Source organism: Anomaloglossus baeobatrachus, chromosome 2, assembly GCF_048569485.1.
Source record: "Anomaloglossus baeobatrachus isolate aAnoBae1 chromosome 2, aAnoBae1.hap1, whole genome shotgun sequence".
NCBI lineage: Eukaryota > Metazoa > Chordata > Amphibia > Anura > Aromobatidae > Anomaloglossus > Anomaloglossus baeobatrachus.
In genome coordinates this window covers 429114942-429134780 of record NC_134354.1, presented here as the reverse complement: position 1 = coordinate 429134780, position 19839 = coordinate 429114942, and the positions used below count along the sequence as shown (strand labels likewise).

At 48.1% G+C, this 19839-nt stretch overlaps 1 protein-coding gene across 1 annotated transcript in view; it reads right to left on the bottom strand.

Annotated features, from left to right (window-relative positions):
- The window catches only part of INTS2 (integrator complex subunit 2), a 213802-nt gene that overhangs the window by 103565 nt on the left and 90398 nt on the right, over positions 1 to 19839 (bottom strand). The window contains exons 10-13 of the mRNA XM_075336236.1: positions 14239 to 14310; positions 14010 to 14124; positions 12540 to 12618; positions 9451 to 9584 (exon numbers count right to left, since the gene is read on the bottom strand). Coding sequence (XP_075192351.1) covers positions 9451 to 9584; positions 12540 to 12618; positions 14010 to 14124; positions 14239 to 14310 — 400 coding nt within the window. The remainder of the gene's footprint in view (positions 1 to 9450; positions 9585 to 12539; positions 12619 to 14009; positions 14125 to 14238; positions 14311 to 19839) is intronic.

The following is a 19839-nucleotide window of genomic DNA, read 5'->3' as shown; positions in this document are numbered from 1 at the left end:
CATGGTAGCCCATCAGTCGTGACATGTTGTACCTTTTTGATGGGACCCTAACCAATTTAATTGTAGGCTTTCAGCCCAGGAGAGCCATATTTGGTTAGGGTCACATGAAAGAGATACGCCTTGTCGCGGCTTATAGCGCAAAAAATTGGTTAATTCATGGGAGCCTAATTTTTGCGCTATCAGCCGCGACAAGGCGTATCTCTTTGATGTGACCCTAACCAAATATGGCTCTCCTGGGCTGAAAGCCTACAATTAAATTGGTTAGGGTCTCATCAAAAAGGTACAACATGTCACGACTGATGGGCTTCCATGAATTGGCCAATTTGTGCACCAAGTGCGTTCATTTTACACATTTTCTATAGCAGTAATGCAGTTCAAAACTTCATATAGTCAATGTGTGTATATTATAGTTTTACTGAGTGCAGCTGTATTTTCCTGTTTAAATGCTGCATAGTCGTGATAGCTTGCACCTGTTCACACTTGCCTTATTCTGTTTGGAGGTGCTGGCCAGTTTTTTATCTTGTAGTTTACCTCTTCTCGCTTGACTGACTCATTTTTCTGAAAATCACACAGCTTAGGGGCTAGTGGACACACAGGAAGAAATAGGTGACCAGGGGCGGGAAATAGAGCTAGAATGACTAAAGGCCCCGTCACACTAAGCAACATCGCTAGCAACATCGCTGCTAACGAACAACTTTTGTGACGTTGCTAGCGATGTTGCTGTGTGTGACATCCAGCAACAACTTGGCCCCTGCTGTGAGGTCGTTGGTTGTTGCTGAATGTCCTGGGCCATTTTTTAGTTGTTGCTGTCCCGCTGTGAAGCACACATCGCTGTGTGTGACAGCGAGACAGCAACAACTAAATGTGCAGGCAGCAGGAGCCGGCTTCTGCGGAGGCTGGTAACCAATGTAAACATCGGGTAACCAAGAAGCCCTGTCCTTGGTTACCCGATATTTACCTTTGTTACCAGCCTCCGCCGCTCTCACTGTCAGTGCCGGCTCCTGCTTTGTGCACATGTAGCTGCAGGACACATCGGGTTAATTAACCCGATGTGTGCTGTAGCTAGGAGAGCAGGGAGCCAGCACTAAGCATTGTGCGCTGCTCCCTGCTCTGTGCACATGTAGCTGCAGCACACATCGGGTAATTAACCCGATGTGTGCTGTAACTAGGAGAGCAGGGAGCCAGCGCTCAGTGTGCGCTGCTCCCTGCACGTGTAGCTGCGTGCGCTGGTAACCAAGGTAAATATCGGGTTGGTTACCCGATATTTACCTTAGTTACCAAGCGCAGCATCTTCCACGCGGCGCTGGGGGCTGGTCACTGGTTGCTGGTGAGCTCACCAGCAACTCGTGTAGCGACGCTCCAGCGATCCCTGCCAGGTCAGGTTGCTGGTGGGATCGCTGGAGCGTCGCAGTGTGACATCTCACTAGCAACCTCCTAGCAACTTACCAGCGATCCCTATCGTTGTTGGGATCGCTGGTAAGTTGCTTAGTGTGACTGGACCTTAAGGCTTCAGATCTACAAAAAGATCTTCAGCCTCATTTGAAAGCCAATCGTGACGCCAACCACTCAGTAATGAAGGAACAGACGGCTATGTAAAAGTATTGAAGGATTTGCCTTTGAAAGATCGACATTTGCATATAAACAGTTTGCATGGGGTGGGGGGTGAAATCCTGCTGAAAGATTCCCTTTAAATTGCTTGAGTGTCCTGGAAGTGTGCATATTTTAAGTTGCCTGTTAAGCGTGATAGCAAGCCAAGAAGTTATATTAAGTAGTTTGTGTTGCTTTTAATATTGTCTGACTTCTATTAGCTCAATGCATCTCACAAGTTTCTGTCTTATTCAAATATTAGTGCATAAAGTAAAATTCTCTAACTTCTTTTCATATACAGTGCTGGCCAAAAGTATTGGCCCCCTGCAATTTTGTCAGATAATGCCGAGTTTCTTCTTGAAAATGATCACAATTTCTTTGGTATTATTATCTTCATTTAATTTGTCTTCAATGAAAAAAAAAAAAAATTGTCATAAAGCCAAATTGGCAATAATTCCACACCAAACATAAAAAAAAGGGTGGAAAAAAAGTATTGGCACTGTTTGAAAAATCATGTGATGCTTCTCTAATTTGTGTAATTAACAGCACCTGTAACTTACCTGTGGCACCTAACAGGTGTTGGCAATAACTAAATCACACTTGCAGCCAGTGGACATGGATTAAAGTTGACTCAACCTCTGTCCTGTGTCCTTGTATGTACCACATTGAGCATGGAGAAAAGAAAGAAGACCAAAGAACTGTCTGAGGACTTGAGAATCCAAATTGTGAGGAAGCATGAGCAATCTCAAGGCTACAAGTCCATCTCCAAACACTTGAAAGTAACTGTGTCAACGGTGCGCAGTGTCATCAAGAAGTTTAAAGCCCATGGCACTGTGGCTAACCTCCCTAGATGTGGAAGGAAAAAAAAAAATTGACGAGCGATTTCAAAGCAAGATTGTGCGGATGGTGGATAAAGAACCTCGACTAACATCCAAACAAGTTCAAGCTGCCCTGCAGTCCGAGGGTACAACAGTGTCAACCTGTACCATCAGTCAGCGTCTAAATGAAAAGGGACTGTATGGTAGGATACCCAGGAAGACCCCACTTCTTACACCAAGAGAATTTTGTTTACTTACCGTAAATTCTTTTTCTTATAGTTCCGACATGGGAGACCCAGACCATGGGTGTATAGCTTCTGCCTCCGGAGGACACAAAAAGTACTACACTAGAAAGTGTAGCTCCTCCCTCCTAGCATATACACCCCCTGGATGACCAAATCTAGCCAGTTTAGTGAAAAAGCTGAAGGAGGACATCCACCCACAAGTAGAGACAGAGCAAAACCCGGAACAACCGGAACTTCTGACTACAACAACAGCCGGTGAAAACACACGGAACAAGAAAACTGCCAACAGGCAACAGGGAGGGTGCTGGGTCTCCCATGTCGGAACTATAAGAAAAAGAATTTACGGTAAGTAAACAAAATTCTCTTTTTCTTCATCGTTCCTTATGGGAGACCCAGACCATGGGACGTTCCAAAGCAGTCCATGGGTGGGAATAAACAGAAAACTGAGAAGTAGGCGAAACCTAACTTCACAAGTGGGCGACAGCCGCCTGAAGGATGCGCCTGCCCAAGCTCGCATCTGCCGAAGCATGAGCATGCACTTGGTAGTGCTTCGAAAAGGTATGCAGACTAGACCAAGTGGCAGCCTGACAGACCTGCTGAGCTGTAGCCTGGTGCCTGAAAGCCCAAGAGGCACCGACAGCTCTGGTCGAGTGTCCCTTGATCCCCGGCGGGGGAGGCACTTGAGAACACTGGTAGGCATTGGAAATGGCCAACCTAATCCAGCGAGCCAGGGTCGGCTTAGAAGCCGAGAGGCCCTTACGCTGACCAGTGGTCAGCACAAAGAGAGAGGTGCACCGCCTAAGAGCAGCGGTGCGAGACACATAGATCCGGAGCGCCCACACCAGATCCAGAGTATGCAACGCTTTTTCAAAGCAATGAACAGGAGCCGGACAAAAGGAAGGCAGGGAAATATCCTGGTTAAGGTGGAAAGGAGATACCACCTTAGGAAGAAAGTCCAGAGACGGACGAAGAACCACCTTATCTTAGTGAAAAACCAAAAAGGTGACTACGAGGAGAGCGCAGCCACATCAGAGACTCTCCTGAGGGAAGTTATGGCCACTAGAAAGACCACTTTCTGCGAAAGAAGAGACAAAGAAACCTCCCTAAGTGGCTCAAAAGGGGGTTTCTGCAAGGCTGTGAGGACCAGATTAAGGTCCCAGGGATCCAGAGGTCGCCGGTAAGGCGGAATGATGTGAGATGCGCCCTGCATGAAGGTGCGCAGCTGAGCCAGCCGGGCGATACGCCGCTGGAACAACACTGACAGGGCCGAGACCTGTCCTTTGAGGGAATTGAGGGATAGTCCTAGCCGCAGACCAGACTGTAGGAAGGACAGAAGGGTCGGCAGGGCAAAAGGCCAAGGGGCGTGGCCGGAAGAACGACACCAGGACAGGAAAATTCTCCAAGTCCTGTGGTAAATTTTTGCCGAGGAAGACTTCCGAGCCTGAGTCATAGTGGAGATGACTTCAGGAGGAATGCCAGAAGTCGTCAAGATCCAGGACTCAAGAGCCACGCCGTCAATCTGAGAGCCGCAGAATTCTGGCGGAAAAACGGACCTTGTGAGAGAAGGTCTGGACGGTCCGGGAGATGCCACGGCACCTCTACGGACAGACGGAGCAGGTCTGGGTACCAAGCTCGCCTGGGCCAGTCTGGAGTAATGAGTATGACCCAACGACCCTCCATTCTGATCTTGCGCAGGACTCTGGGCAAGAGAACTAGAGGGGGAAACACGTAAGACAGACGGAACTGGGACCAATCCTGAACCAGCGCGTCCGCTGCAAAGGCCTGAGGATCGTGGGAGCGAGCCACGTAAACCGGGACCTTGTTGTTGTGCCGGGATGCCATGTCTGACTGGACTCGAATGTGCTTGCCCGCCAACAGGTGGTGAAAGGCTACGAGAGCTAAGAGCACAGCTCTGATTTCCAGCACATTGATCGAGAGGGTTGATTCGGACGGAGTCCAAGTGCCCTGTGCTCGGTGGTGGAGAAATACTGCTCCCCAGCCGGTTAGACTGGCATCCGTGGTGAGGATCACCCAGGACGGGGCCAGAAAGGAGCGTCCCTGAGACAGAGAGAGGGGCCGAAGCCACCACTGAAGAGAGCTCCTGGTCTGTGGCGACAGAGCCACCAACCTGTGCAAGGAAGAAATCCGCTTGTCCCAGCAGCGGAGAATGTCCAGCTGCAGAGGACCCAGATGGAACTGGGCAAAGGGAACCGCTTCCATTGACGCCACCATCTGACCCAGCACCTGCATGAGGTACCTGATGGAATGACGGCGGGGCCTCAACAGAGAGCGCACCGCCAGATGGAGGGACTGCGGTTTGACTAAGGGCAGCTTGACAAGTGCCGGCAGAGTCTCGAATTGCATCCCTAGGTACGTGAGTTCTTGGGTCGGGGTCAAAGTGGACTTGGGCAGATTGACAAGCCACCCGAATTGGACAAGAGTGGCGAGAGTGAGCGAGACACTCCGCTGACAGTCTGCGCTGGATGAAGCCTTGACAAGAAGGTCGTCCAGGTAAGGAGTCACTGCCAACACCTGGAGGTGCAGAACCGCAACCACTGCTGCCATGACCTTGGTAAATACTCGAGGGGCCGTGGCTAACCCGAAGGGGAGAGCCACGAATTGGAAATGTTCCTCTCCGACTGCAAAACGTAGCCAACGCTGGTGTGAAACTGCAATTGGCACATGCAGATAGGCATCTCTGATGTCGATGGATGCCAGGAAATCTCCTTGGGTCATTGAGGCAATGACTGATCGCAGAGACTCCATGCGAAAGTGCCGCACCTGAACATGCTTGTTGAGAAGCTGGAGATCCAGGATGGGCCGGAAGGAACCGTCCTTTTTGGGGACTAGGAAGAGATTTGAGTAAAAACCTCTGAACCGTTCCCTGGCGGGAACCGGTACAATCACTCCGCTGGCCTGCAAGGATGCCACGGCCTGAGAGAAGGCGGCGGCCTTGGAGCAGGGGGGAGTTGACAGAAAAAATCTGTTTGGCGGGCTGGAAGAGGATTCTATCCTGTAGCCGTGGGAGATGATATCCCGCACCCACTGATCGGAGACGTGTTGAAACCACACGTCGCCAAAGTGGGAGAGCCTGCCACCGACCAAGGACGTTGCTGGCTCGGCCAGATAGTCAAGAGGAGGCTGCCTTGGTGGCACCAGCTCCTGTGGACTTTTGTGGACACGGCTTCTTGCGCCAGGAAGGCTTCTGGTCCTTGGCTGAGTTAGTGGACGAGGCCGAGGGCTTAGAGGACGACCAGTTAGAGGAACGAAAGGAACGAAACCTCGACTGGTTCCTGCCCTGGACAGGTTTCCTGGTTTTAGTCTGCGGCAAGGAAGTACTCTTCCCGCCAGTAGCCTCCTTAATTATTTCATCCAGTTGTTCACCGAACAGCCTGGACCCAGCAAATGGGAGCCCAGCAAGGTACTTCTTTGAGGAAGCATCTGCCCTCCACTGTCGAAGCCACAAGATCCTGCGGATATCGAGGGAATTAGCGGAGACCACCGCAGTGCGGTGAGAGGCCTCCAGCATGGCAGACATGGCGTAGGCTGAAAAGGCTGAAGCCTGGGAAGTTAAGGCAACCAATTCAGGCATAGAGTCCCTAGTGGGGGAATGCATCTCCTCTAGGGAAGCAGAGATGGCTTTGAGAGCCCACACTGCTGCAAAGGATGGGGAGAACGAGGCCCCTGCCGCCTCATACACAGACTTGGCCAGGAGGTCAACCTGGCGGTCAGTGGGATCCTTAAATGAGGTGCCATCAGCCACAGATACAACTGTCCGGGCTGAGAGTCTAGACACCGGAGGGTCTACCTTTGGTGAGTGAGCCCACTCCTTGACCACCTCTGGTGGAAAAGGATAACGGTCGTCAGAACCACGCTTTGGAAAGCGTTTGTCAGGACAGGCTCTGGGCTTGGACACAGTGGCTTGAAAACTGGAGTGGTTAAAGAACACACTCCTTGTTCTCTTAGGCAAGGTAAACTGGTGCTTTTCTGCCAGAGAGGGTTGCTCCTCTGATGCTGGCGGATTGAGGTCCAGTACAGAATTAATGGACGCAATCAAGTCACTCACATCTGCGTCACCCTCGGTCAGATCAATGGGGCACATGGAGGTAGCGTCCGAGCCCCCAGTAAAGATATCCTCCTAGTCCTGCGGGTCGACTCGTGAATCGGAGTCACGGGACGAGGAAGGAGAGGGGTCCCTGCATCTCCTCTTAGGAGGACGGGGTCTGGGAGCAGATGAAGAATCCTCTGTGAGCTCTGCAGAGCGAGCCGAAGCAGCAGAGGCACCCTGAGAAGGGGGCTGATGCATGGTCAGCAGAGTCCGGGACAGCTGTCCTATGGAGTCGGCGAAGGACTGGGAGATAGATTTAGAAAACACTTCAACCCAAGCCGGGGGTTCAGCCACCGGGGCCGGAGCAGCCGGCGGGACCACTGGGGAGGACTCCAGGCTGAGGCACCACGATGTTAGAGCAGGCATCACAATGAGGGTATGTGCTCGGTTCAGGCAGTACGAGCTTACATGCAGTGCATATTGAGTACAGCCTTGCTCCTAGTGTGAGACATGCTGCTGAAGTGGAGGCTCTGCAGTAAAGAATACACTCCTTCAGAATGACCCCCAGAGAGTGTATAATAAAGTCCACAACCAGAGGTTGTGGCTTACCAGACCGTTTTATGTGCCCTCTGGATTCCACAGCTCGGACCCCCAGACAGATTGCAGAGATGCAGCAGCCAGCGCCGATCAGTGTGAGAACGCTGATAAAATGGCGCCGGAGTGAGGAGGGGGGGGCGGGACATAGCCCAAGAGCGGGAACCGGAGGGCCAAGGGATATACAGGGGAGGGAAACATCTCCTCAGAGAGGAGTGTCCTCCCCTGAGCTGAACGGTCGGTGGGCGGCGCCGCACTGTCCCTCTGCATGACTGACATGCAGGGGCAGTGAAAACGAAACTAGGCCGCAGCCGAAGCCGGGGCCTAAATTTTAGAACGCGGCCGGCGCTCAGGCACCCTCGGCGCGGTTCTCTGGTGAAAACCGGAGAACCGGCCGGAAATGTCACAAATAGTACAAAACACACTCTCCCCAACATTAAAGTACAAGGGACCCCCCTGACAATAACGTCTCAATACTTAGCTTGTGAGACGCAGGGCCAGGTCCCTGAGGGATGAGTGCTCCGTTCGGCAGGGTCCTGAAAGGGCTGCGGATGAAGACCGGTCTCCTGCAAAGCAGTGAGAAACCGTGCTGGCTCCCACTTCAAGCCAGAGCCCGAGGGATGGTGAAGGAGCGCGGCATGTAAGGCTCCAGCCTTGAAATCAACCCTTAACAACACCGCCGACACAGTGGGGTGAGAAGGGACATGCCGGGAGTCAGGCTTGGACCCGCTTTTCTTCAAACTCTTTAAAATGAAAATCAGATGAGAATGCGTGAATGTTGGATGTGTGCCTCCTGAACACAAAGCATTGAACTGGCTAGATTTGGTCATCCAGGGGGTGTATATGCTAGGAGGGAGGAGCTACACTTTTTAGTGTAGTACTTTGTGTGTCCTCCGGAGGCAGAAGCTATACACCATGGTCTGGGTCTCCCATAAGGAACGATGAAGAAAAAGCCAGGCTGGAGTTTGGGAAAAACTTACCTGAGAAAGCCTAAAACGTTTTGGAAAAATGTTCTCTGGTCAGATGAGACAAAAGTAGAGCTTTTGGGAAAAGCCATCAACATAGAGTATACAGGAAAAAAAAAAAAAAGTAGGCATTGAAAGAAAAGAACACTGTCCCTACAGTCAAACATGGCGGAGGTTCCCTGATGTTTTGGGGTTGCTTTGCTGCCTCTGGCACTGGACTGCTTGACCGTGTGCATGACATTATGAAGTCTGAAGACTACCAACCAATTTTGCAGCATAACGTAGGGCCCAGTGTGGAGAAAGCTCGGTCTTCCTCAGAGGTCATGGGTCTTCCAGCAGGACAATGACCCAAAACACACTTCAAAAAGCACTAGAAAATAGTTTGATAGAAAACACTGGGAGACTACAAAAGTGGCCAGCAATGAGTCCAAACCTGAAACCTATAGAACACCTGTGGAGAGATCTTAAAATGGCAGTTTGGAGAAGGCACCCTTCACATCTCAGGACCTGGAGCAGTTTGCCAAAGAAGAATGGTCTAAAATTCCAGCAGAGCATTGTAAGAAACTCATTGATGGTTACCGGAAGCGGTTGTTTGCAGTTATTTGGCTAAAGGTTGTGCAAACCAAGTATTAGGCTAAGGGTGCCAATACTTTTGTTTGGCCCATTTTTGGAGTTTTGTGTGAAATAATCAATGATTTGATTTTTGTTTCATTCTCTTTTGTGTTTTTTCATTGCAAGCAAAATAAATGAAGATAATAATACCAAAGAATTTGTGATTGCAATTATTTTCAAGAAGAAACTGAGTATTATCTGACAGAATTTCAGGGGTGCCAATACTTTTGGCCAGCACTGTAATCACTGGAAAAAATGTGTTAATATACTTGTCAAGAGCAAGCCAAGCTCTCACATGGACTTCTCAGCTGAAGTCACAGTCAGGTCGTGCATTCCTGCATGTAGAGGCGTCTGAACAAGCTGCATAATGTCATTAGCAGACTGTAAGAAGAGCCTCATAAGAGCTGTCATAAGTGTCTCTTGCCAGCAAAGTATCACACAAATATACTCCACTGAATCAGCATTAAAAATGTCCAACGGTAGGGAATGGCATAATGTAACAAAAGAAAAAATAAATCACCTGTTCAGTTTCCTACAGATCAAGCACCTCTGCTGGTCTGTGTTTACTCAGAGGAGCTTACCTTTATTGACACTTTGTGCTTGGTGAAAGCCCGACTTCTCAGTAGCTGATATATACAGTGGATAGGTAGAAAACCAGTAATGTTAGCACTCAGATTGCTTGTAACAGGGACCCGAACTGCATGGCTGTGACAACCTGAATGCAAAACACAATCAAAGGAAAAGAAAAAAAAAAAAGTTGCTACATAATTTGAAAAGAAGCACTAGGTCCATCAAGTTCAACCTTCCTCCACAAATTATACATTTTATCACTAAATAATCTATAACCGATAATGTGTACTGAGGAAATCATCCAGCACTTTTTTAAAAGCTGTTCTAGTATCTGCCATTACTACCTCTTGTGGTAGGGCATTCCACAGTCTGACTGCTCTAACTGTAAGGCTGCTTTCACACTACGTTTATTTACAATACAATGAACTGGCAATAGGTCAGTGATGGATTAGAGTGATTTCACTACCTCCATTTCATTTTAACATGCGTCATGAACGTTTTTTTTAAACGCAAAAACGGATCCAGTGCAAATGCGTTTTCATTTCAATGCATTTGCAATGGACTCGCGTCAACATGCGTTCACCTGCGTTTGTGTGCGTTATAGTGAGGATCCAGCGACTTGCAGTTTAATTTTTTTCAAAAACGCTACTTGTAGAGTTTTTGAGCTGCGTCCAAATACTGCAAATCGCTGGATCCTGACTAAACAGCACGCAAACGCATGTGAACGCTGGCATGCTGATAGACAAGATCCTGCTTGCTCTACTGAGCATGCCCAGAAACCAGCCTGTCGTGATTAGTCTCTCTCCCCCTCCCTCTCTCTCCCTCCCCCGCCTGAGAGCGGCGAACGCTCGTAACCAAGGTAAATATCGGGTAACCAAGCAAAGCGCTTCTTAATTACCCGATGTTTACCTTGGTTACGTGTGCAGGGAGCTGGCTCCTAGCAGCTGAGGACGCTCGTAACCAAGGTAAATATATCGGGTATTCAAGCAAAGCACTTCACTTAGTTACCGATATTTACCTTGGTTACAGCTTACCACAGCTGTCAGATGCCGGCTCCCAGTCTAACGTTCAGTTCCCCTCACTCCCGATCTCATGACTCCAATGCCCGCCCATAAACTTAAAGTGACAGGATCCTGCAAAATAACATGCGCTTGCATGCGTTTTTCTCTGCAAAAACAGGATCCGCTTTTGCAGCAAAAAACGTTCATGACGCATGCTAAAAAAAACGTAGTGGGAAAGCAACCTACACATGCCTCAAACGTTTTTTTGCTGCAAAAGCAGATTGTGTTTTTGCAAAGAAAAACGCATGCAAACGCATGTGTTATTTTACAGGACACTGTCACTTGAAGTTTATGGGCGGGCATTGGAGTCATGTGATTGGGTTGTGAGGGGAACTGAACGTGACAGACTGGAAATTCAGACGCAGATGGCGGCAAAGGACAGGGGAGAGAGTGTGAGTGAGTGGGGGGAGAGAGAGGGGGGTAGAGAGGGAGGGGGGAGAGAGAGATAGAGAGGGAGGGGGGGAGAGAGAGAGAGAGAGGGAGGGGGGAGAGAGAGAGGGAGAGGGAGGGGGGGAGAGAGAGAGGGAGGGGAGAGGGGAGAGAGAGAGAGGAGAGGAGAGAGAGAGAGAGAGAGGAGAGAGAGAGAGAGAGAGAGAGAGAGAGAGAGAAGGAGGGAGGGGGAGAGAGAGAGAAGGAGGGGAGAGAGAGGGAGGGGGGAGAGAGAGAGAGGGAGGGGAGAGAGAGAGGGAGGGGAGAGAGAGAGAGAGAGGGGGGAGAGAGAGAGAGAGAGACACAGAGAACGAGAGAGGAGCGAGAGAGGAGCGCGAGAGGAGCGCGAGAGGAGCGCGAGAGGAGCGCGAGAGGAGCGCGAGAGGAGCGCGAGAGGAGCGCGAGAGGAGCGCGAGAGGAGCGAGAGAGGAGCGAGAGAGGAGCGAGAGAGGAGCGAGAGAGGAGCGAGAGAGGAGCGAGAGAGGAGAGAGAGGAGAGAGAGGAGAGAGAGGAGAGAGAGGAGAGAGAGGAGAGAGAGGAGAGAGAGGAGAGAGAGGACAGAGAGGACAGAGAGGACAGAGAGGACAGAGAGGAGAGAGAGGAGAGAGAGGAGAGAGAGGAGAGAGAGGAGAGAGAGGAGAGAGAGGAGAGGAGAGAGAGGAGAGAGAGGAGAGAGAGGAGAGAGAGGAGAGAGGAGAGAGAGGAGAGAGGAGAGAGAGGAGAGAGAGGAGAGAGAGGAGAGGAGAAAGAGAGAGGGGGAGAGAGAGGAGAGGAGAAAGAGAGAGGGGGAGAGAGAAGAGAGAGGAGAGGAGAGAAAGAGAGAGAGACTGATCACACCAGGCTGGTTTCTGGCCAAGCAGGATCCTGTCTATCAGCATGCCAGCGTTCGCATGCAGTATAGTCAGGATCCAGCGACTTGCAGTATTTGGACGCAGCTCAAAAACGCTACAAGTAGTGTTTTTGAAAAAATGTTAAAAAACTGTCTTTTTTCTGAGCTAAACAACCCCATCTTTTCCAATCTTTCATCATATGGGAGGTCTTCCATTCCTTGTAGTAGTCTAGTTACCCACCTTTGAAGCGACTAACTTCTAAATATCCTGTTTAAATATGAAACCCAAAACTGGATCCCATATTCCAGATGTGGCCTTACAAGTGATTTATAGAGGGGTAACAATACGTTGGGATCACTGGATCTAATCTCTCTTTTTATACACCCTAAAATCTTGTTTGCTTTAGCAGCTGCTGTCTGACATTGAGTGCTTCTGCTCAGCCTATTTGTAATGAGAATACCCAAGTCCTTCTCCTGTTCTGTAGTCCCGAGTTTACTTCCATTTAATGTATATGCAGTTATAGGATTACTCCGTCCTAGGTGCATTACTTTACATTTATCAACATTAAATCTCATTTGCCAAGTGTCTGCCCATTCTGACATCTTATCCATTTTACAATGTCCTCAATATGGCTAGAAACATTTTCTGTGCTTTTTATTTGCAATCAAATGGAAGTTAAAAGAAAAAAGGAGACAAAGAGAAGAAAGAAACCAAGACGGCAAGAAACACAGGAGTCAATTAATTTTTAGGGCACAGGAGCGGCAATGTTAATGTAGTGACAATATTTCACCTGCTCGGTAAATATCTCCTGAGTGAAAATGGTCTTCATTCTACTAAGAGAACTTGGTTTGATGACAATCTGGAAAAGAATAACATGAGTTATATTTTACAACCTTCTGTCTGAATATCCACAATTAGTGTTTGAGTACTAAAACAAAAGAAAATCAATAGGAAAATTAAAGAATTTTACTAAATCTGACAAAAAGGTATCCAAAATAATAGTCGCCATACTTTCCTGCTGAAAAGCAAATCAGAATTAGATATGTAGTGAAAACTCCTCTCCCCGTATCACTACAGAATAAGCCAGTTAGCCAAGCGGGAGCTTGATAAAGTCAATGAGGGTGGAGGCGGGGGAATTTAGTTTGAGGACACTTATGACTGATTGACTAATGAAGTATATCCTGCTATAACCTCCTCCCATTTCTCACCACATATAACCACTAGCATGTGGACATTCAGACTTCTACACCTTTTTCTTTCATAGTCTACACAGTTTCAGTTTAGTAAATGTGGACATCTTAGGCTATGTGCACACAGTGCGTTTTTGCGCGTTTTTCAGGTGCGTTTTTGGCCTCAAAACTGCATGACTTTGCTTCCCCAGCAGAGTCTGAGTTTTCATTTTTGCTGTCCGCACACAACTTTTTTTTTAAGCTGCGTTTTTGAGCTTGAAAAAAAAAAATGGACATGTCAATTCTTTCCTGCGTTTTTCTGCGTTTTCCGCCCATGCAATGCATTGGAAAAATGCAGCAAAACGCAGAGATCAAAAACGCAGAAAACCGCAGCCAAAAACGCACCAAATCGCGGTAAAAACGCATACGCTTTTTGACGCGTTTTTTCGACGCGGGTGCGTTTTTATCGGCCAAAAACGCAGCGTCAAAAAAACGCAGCGTGCGCACATAGCCTTAGGCTACATGTGCACGCTGCGTTTTGTCGCGTTTTTTTGGTGCAGTTTTGTGGTTAGAACTTTCTGACATCTGACTTCCCAGCAAAGTCTATGAGAAGTCAGATTTTCTGTGCGCACGTTGCAGTTTATTTGTCAGCGTTTTGTCAAAAGTTTGTGACACAAAAAGAAGCAGCATGTTCATTCTTCTAGCGTTTTTGTCAACATTTGTCACAAACAATGCATCAAAAACGCACCTACATTACAAGCGGTGTTTTTCCAGGCTCTCTAACAAGGTGCTGTTTTGGTTGCAGTTTGGCTGCAGTTTTGGTTGCAGAAAAAGCTGCAGCGTGCGCATGTAGCCTAAGAAGACAGCCAAGAGATAAACCAGCCTAACACCATGCAGGAAGAGGTCCAGGACATTGCTCCAGCAATTATATCCCAGACATATTCCCAGGATTATTCTACAGAATCAAAATCTAAGCATATTGTCCTCTATGCACTTACGCCACACAGCATTAGAGTATAAAAGTAGGAAATGAAGCAAGCACCCTGCCTACATTCTGGAGATGTAGCAATGTATTATGTACCTTCATTCCCAAAGTGGAACAGACCAAGTCAATGATGGCGCTCAGCTGATTGCTATGGAAATACATGGCGACTAACAGCAGCATTTCTCCAAATGAGGCAGACACACCAGCTGTACTGTAAACGACAAGGTAGAAAAAATTAACGATCACTTATTACACTCAAAAATCAACAATTCTACCTACAATACATTTACATCCAACTTTTGTTCCCCCACAAAGGCCCACCTACCTTTCAAAGTAAGCTTCTTCTTTGATCATCCAGCTAAGCCACATCAACATCAATTGTTCCTGTTCCGGGGTACTGAAACAAATTAGGAAAATAAATCACTTCCGAATAATAATGCAAATATGCGGTGTCACAATTGTCACATTAAGGCATCATTCACACATCAGTATTTTTATGACAAAGCCAGGACTGGAACTTCTAGAGAAAAAACTAGAATTGAAAGACTGACATCCGTTCTGTGTTTTGGAGACATCCCTGATTTTGGCAACACATACTAGATAAAAATACTAATATCTGAATGAGGAGAGGCAGGTCCTGTAGGAGGTTCACCTACGTTTTTCTTGTAGGACCATGCATGATGCTACACACTGCATTTTGTGATGCTTTGCATTTGGGAAGGTTTTCTTCATATTCAGCTCCCTTTAACCCCTTCACCCCCGGCCACTAAAACACCCTAGTGACCGGGCCATTTTTTGCAATTCTGACCAGTGTCACTTTGACAGGTTATAACTCTGGAACGCTTCAACGGATCCTGGCGATTCTGACATTGTTTTTTCGTGACATATTGTACTTCATGTCAGTGGTAAAATTAGGCCGATGATTTTTGCGTTTATTTGTGAAAATTTAGGAAATTTTGTGTAAATTTCGCAATTTTCAAACTTTGAAAATTTATGCCCATAAATCTGAGAGATAGGTCACACAAAATAGTTACTAAATAACATTTCCCACTTGTCTACTTTACATCAGCGCAATTTTCGAAACAAATTTTTTTTTCGTTAGGAAGTTAGAAGGGGTCAAAGTTCATCAGCAATTTCTCATTTTTCCAACAAAATTTACAAAATAATTTTTTTTAGGGACCACATCAGAGGCCTAGGTGACAGAAAATACCCAAAAGTGACCCCATTCTAAAATTTGCACCCCTCACACTGCTCAAAACCACATCCAAGCAGTTTATTAACCCTTTAGGTGCTTCACAGGAACCAAAGCAATGTGGAAGGAAAAAATGAAAATTTTACTTTTTAACACAAGGGAGAAAAGAGAAAGTGCACCCTACAATTTATTGTGCATTTTCTCCTGAGCACGCTGATACCCCATATGTGGTAAAAATCAATTGTTTGGGCGCACGGCAGAGCTCGGAAGGGAAGGAGCGCCATTTGAATTTTTGAGTGCAAAATTAGCTGCACTCATTAGCGGACGCCATGTCACGTTTGGAGACCCCCTATGGTGCCTAAACAGTGGAGCTCCCCCACAAAATCCCATTTTGGAACTAGACCCCTCAAGTAATTTATCTAGATGTTTGGTGAGCCCCTTCTACCCCCAAGGGCTCCACAGAAGTTGATAACGTTAAACCGTGAATTTTTTTTTTTTTTTTTTTTTTAACCACAAAATTTTTGCATCAATCAGGTAGGTTTTGTTTTTTTTTTTTTTTTACAACGGTACCAGGAAAAACTGCGCCATAAAAAGTATTGTGCAATTTTTCCTGAGCACACAGATACCTCATATGTGGTGGAAAGTAATTGTTTGGGCGCATGGCGGGGCTCAGAAGAGAAGGAGCACCATTTGGCTTTTCAAATGCACAGACGCGGTGCACTGATCGGCCTCTGCAGGAGGCATGGTCGGATGAGATACAAAAAGCGTTGGGGATATGAGAAAAAAAAAAAAAAGTCACGCCAAAAATTGAGCAGGGATACCGATCCGTTATGTGCATCTCTGATCAGCGCTCGGCGGGACGCACGGACAGATGCGATACAAAAAGTGTCAGGGATACGGAAAAAAAGTCAAGACAAAAATTGACCATGGATGCAGATACATTATGTGCATCCCTGATCAGCGCTTGGCGGGACGCACGGACAAATGCGATACAAAAAGCGTCGGGGATACGGAAAAAAATAAGTCACGCCAAAAATTGAGCTGGGATGCAGATACGTTATCTGCATCCCTGATCAGCGCTCAGCGGGACGCACGGACGAACGAGGTGTAAAAATGGACAGGGGATACAGAAAGAAAAAAAAAAAGTTATACTCACAGTACCCAGAGGATTAGCAGGAGGATCACTGACCAGAAGAACTGCAGGAGGAACAGTAGGCAAGCGAAATAGACAGCTTTACAGGAGCAGCAGGCAGGACGTTGGACAGCTCTGCAGAATACCCAGAAAGCACCCAGCGATGGAGGCAGATGTGATCGGGCCAGTGAAGACCTCGGACGACCCGGTGAAGACAGGTAAGAGGACGTTGGGGGGAGAGCAGAGGGGGAGGCGGAGAGCAGAGGGGGAGGCGGAGAGCAGAGGGGGAGGCGGAGAGCAGAGGGGGAGGCGGAGAGCAGAGGGGGAGGCGGAGAGCAGAGGGGGAGGCGGAGAGCAGAGGGGGAGGCGGAGAGCAGAGGGGGAGGCGGAGAGCAGAGGGGGAGGCGGAGAGCAGAGGGGGAGGCGGAGAGCAGAGGGGGAGGCGGAGAGCAGAGGGGGAGGCGGAGAGCAGAGGGGGAGGCGGAGAGCAGAGGGGGAGGCGGAGAGCAGAGGGGGAGGCGGAGAGCAGAGGGGGAGAGCAGAGAGGGAGGGGGAGAGCAGAGAGGGAGGGGCAGATCGGGGCGTGAGGGGCAGATCGCAGGGGGCATCACGGGAGCGCGCAGGGAGCATCACGGGAGCACGCACGGGCTGCAAGGTGAGCACAGTACTCACGTGGAGCAGGAGCAGCGACATCAGCAGCGGCGGCAGCAGCAGCGGTGGCATGGTACCACAAGTACCAGCCAGTACACGCTGCAGATATGTTGGGGGAGGTTCCCCAGACCAGCACAGGCTTGGGGAGGGCGGCCACCTGCAGATCAGACCTCCCCACTGCACACTGATTGGAGCGATTGCGCGTCATAGCACGATTGCTCCAATCAGTGCTGCGGGGGCTGGGGGCGACATGTTTGAGGTCCAGCTATGATCTGCTGCAGGTGCCACGGCATCTCATAGCCGGATCTCATAGTATCGCACTAATTCAGGCATTATTTTTGCCGTAATTAGTGCGAACGATGTGGTTGGCAGTTAAGATTTGAACAGCCAATCACATCGATCGTCGATGGGGGGTGGCGATGCCACCCCCCCCTGGGGTCAAGCAAGGTACCCTGCTGTAAGAAACAGCAGGGAATATCATTGGAAAGCCGTTGCTATGGCCACGGCAATCAAATGAACTTTAGGCAGTAAAGTTACGTCCCTGGTCAAGTCACGCTAAAATAAGACGCAACTTAACTGCCCGCGGTCGTGAAGGGGTTAATAGTCACTTATTGTAGCTCATCTTGAACAGTTTTCAATCTCCTTTATCTGTGCTAAGATTTAGAAATACTTCATGTCCTGCGCTTAGCTACAAGTGGTGCTGATAAAAAAAAAATGACACTGCTCCATCATTGAAAATCCAACACCGCTCTATACATATTTATATTAACTCAAACCTCTATTCATTATATGAATGTTGTCTTTTGTATATTGCCTGAAATCTTTAAGACAAATAAAAGCTATTAAAAAGAAAAAACAAAAACAAAAAAACAAACCACCCATGATGGTACATCTAATTCCAAATGTCAGAGATATCAGCTAGCAGATAAAGAACTGCAGTGCTCCTTAAAGGGAACCTGTCACCACTTGTTTGGCCTATAAGCTGCGGCCACCACCACCGGGCTCTTATATACAGCATTCTAACATGCTGTATATACAGTGTTGGCCAAAAGCATTGGCACCCCTGCAATTCTGTCAGACAATACTCAGTTTCTTCTTGAAAAGGATTGAAATCACAAATTCTTTGGTATTATTATCTTCATTTAATTTGTCTTCAATGAAAAAAGAAAAAAAATAATTGTCATAAAGCCAAATTGGATATAATTCTACACCAAACATAAAAAAGGGGGTGGACAAAAAATTGGCACGGTTTGAAAAATCATGTGATGCTTCTCTAATTTGTGTAATTAACAGCACCTGTAACTTACCTGTGGCACCTAACAGGTGTTGGCAATAACTTAATCACACTTGCAGCCAGTTGACATGGATTAAAGTTGACTCAACCTCTGTCCTGTGTCCTTGTGTGTACCACATTGAGCATGGAGAAAAGAAAGAAGACCAAAGAACTGTCTGAGGACTTGAGAATCCAAATTGTGAGGAAGTATGAGCAATCTCAAGGCTACAAGTCCATCTCCAAAGACCTGAAAGTTCCTGTGTCTATGGTGCGCAGTGTCATCAAGAAGTTTAAAGCCCATGGCACTGTGGCCAACCTCCCTAGATGAGGAAGGAAAAGAAAAATTGACGAGAGATTTCAACGCAAAATTGTGCGGATGGTGGATAAAGAACCTCGACTAACATCCAAACAAGTTCAAGCTGTCCTGCAGTCCGAGGGTACAACAGTGTCAACCCGTACTATCATTCGGCGTCTGAATGAAAAGGGACTATATGGTAGGATACCCAGGAAGACCCCACTTCATACCCCGAGACATAAAAAAGCCTGGCAGGAGTTTGGCAAAACTTACCTGAGAAAGCCTAAAACGTTTTGGAAGAATGTTCTCTGGTCAGATGAGACAAAAAAAGAGAATTTTGTTACTTACCGTAAATTCTTTTTCTTATAGTTCCGTATTGGGAGACCCAGACCATAGGTGTTTAGCTTCTGCCTCCGGAGGACACACAAAGTACTACACTCAAAAGTGTAGCTCCTCCCTCTGAGCTTAAACACCCCCTGGTAGCCAGTCCTAGCCAGTTTAGTGCAAAAGCTGAAGGAGAATAGCCACCCACAAGTAGAACAGAGTAAGAACCGGAACAACCGGAGACTCTGTCCACGACAACAGCCGGTGATAACACACGAAACAAGAAAATTGCCAACAGGCAACAGGGAGGGAGCTGGGTCTCTCAATACGGAACTATAAGAAAAAGAATTTACGGTAAGTAACAAAATTCTCTTTTTCTTCATCGTTCCTTTGGGAGACCCAAACCATGGGACGTTCCAAAGCTGTCCCTGGGTGGGAATAAACAGAAAAAACTAAGAAGTAGGCGGAGCCTAACTTCACAAGTGGGCGACAGCCGCCTGAAGGATGCGTCTGCCCAAGCTCGCATCTGCCGAAGCATGAGCATGCACTTGGTAGGGCTTCGAAAAGGTATGCAGGCTAGTCCAAGTGGCAGCCTGACAGACTTGTTGAGCCGTAGCCTGGTGCCTAAAAGCCCAAGAGGCACCAACAGCTCTGGTCGAGTGTGCTTTGATCCCCGGCGGGGGAGGCACCTGAGTACTCTGGTAGGCGTCCGAAATAGTCGATCTAATCCAACGGGCCAAGGTCGGCTTAGAGGCAGAGAGACCCTTGCGCCGCACTGTGGTTAGCACAAAAAGAGAGGTGTACCGCCTAAGCGCAGCGGTGCGAGCCACATAAATCCGGAGAGCACGCACCAGATCTAGAGTATGCAGCGCTTTCTCAAAGCGATGAACAGGGGCCGGACAGAAGAAAGGCAAGGAAATATCCTGGTTAAGGTGGAAGGGAGAGACCACCTTAGGAAGAAAGTCCGGGGTCGGATGGAGAACTACCTTGTCTTGGTGAAAAACCAAAAAAGGTGACTCCGAGGAGAGCGCAGCCAAATCAGAGACTCTCCTGAGAGAA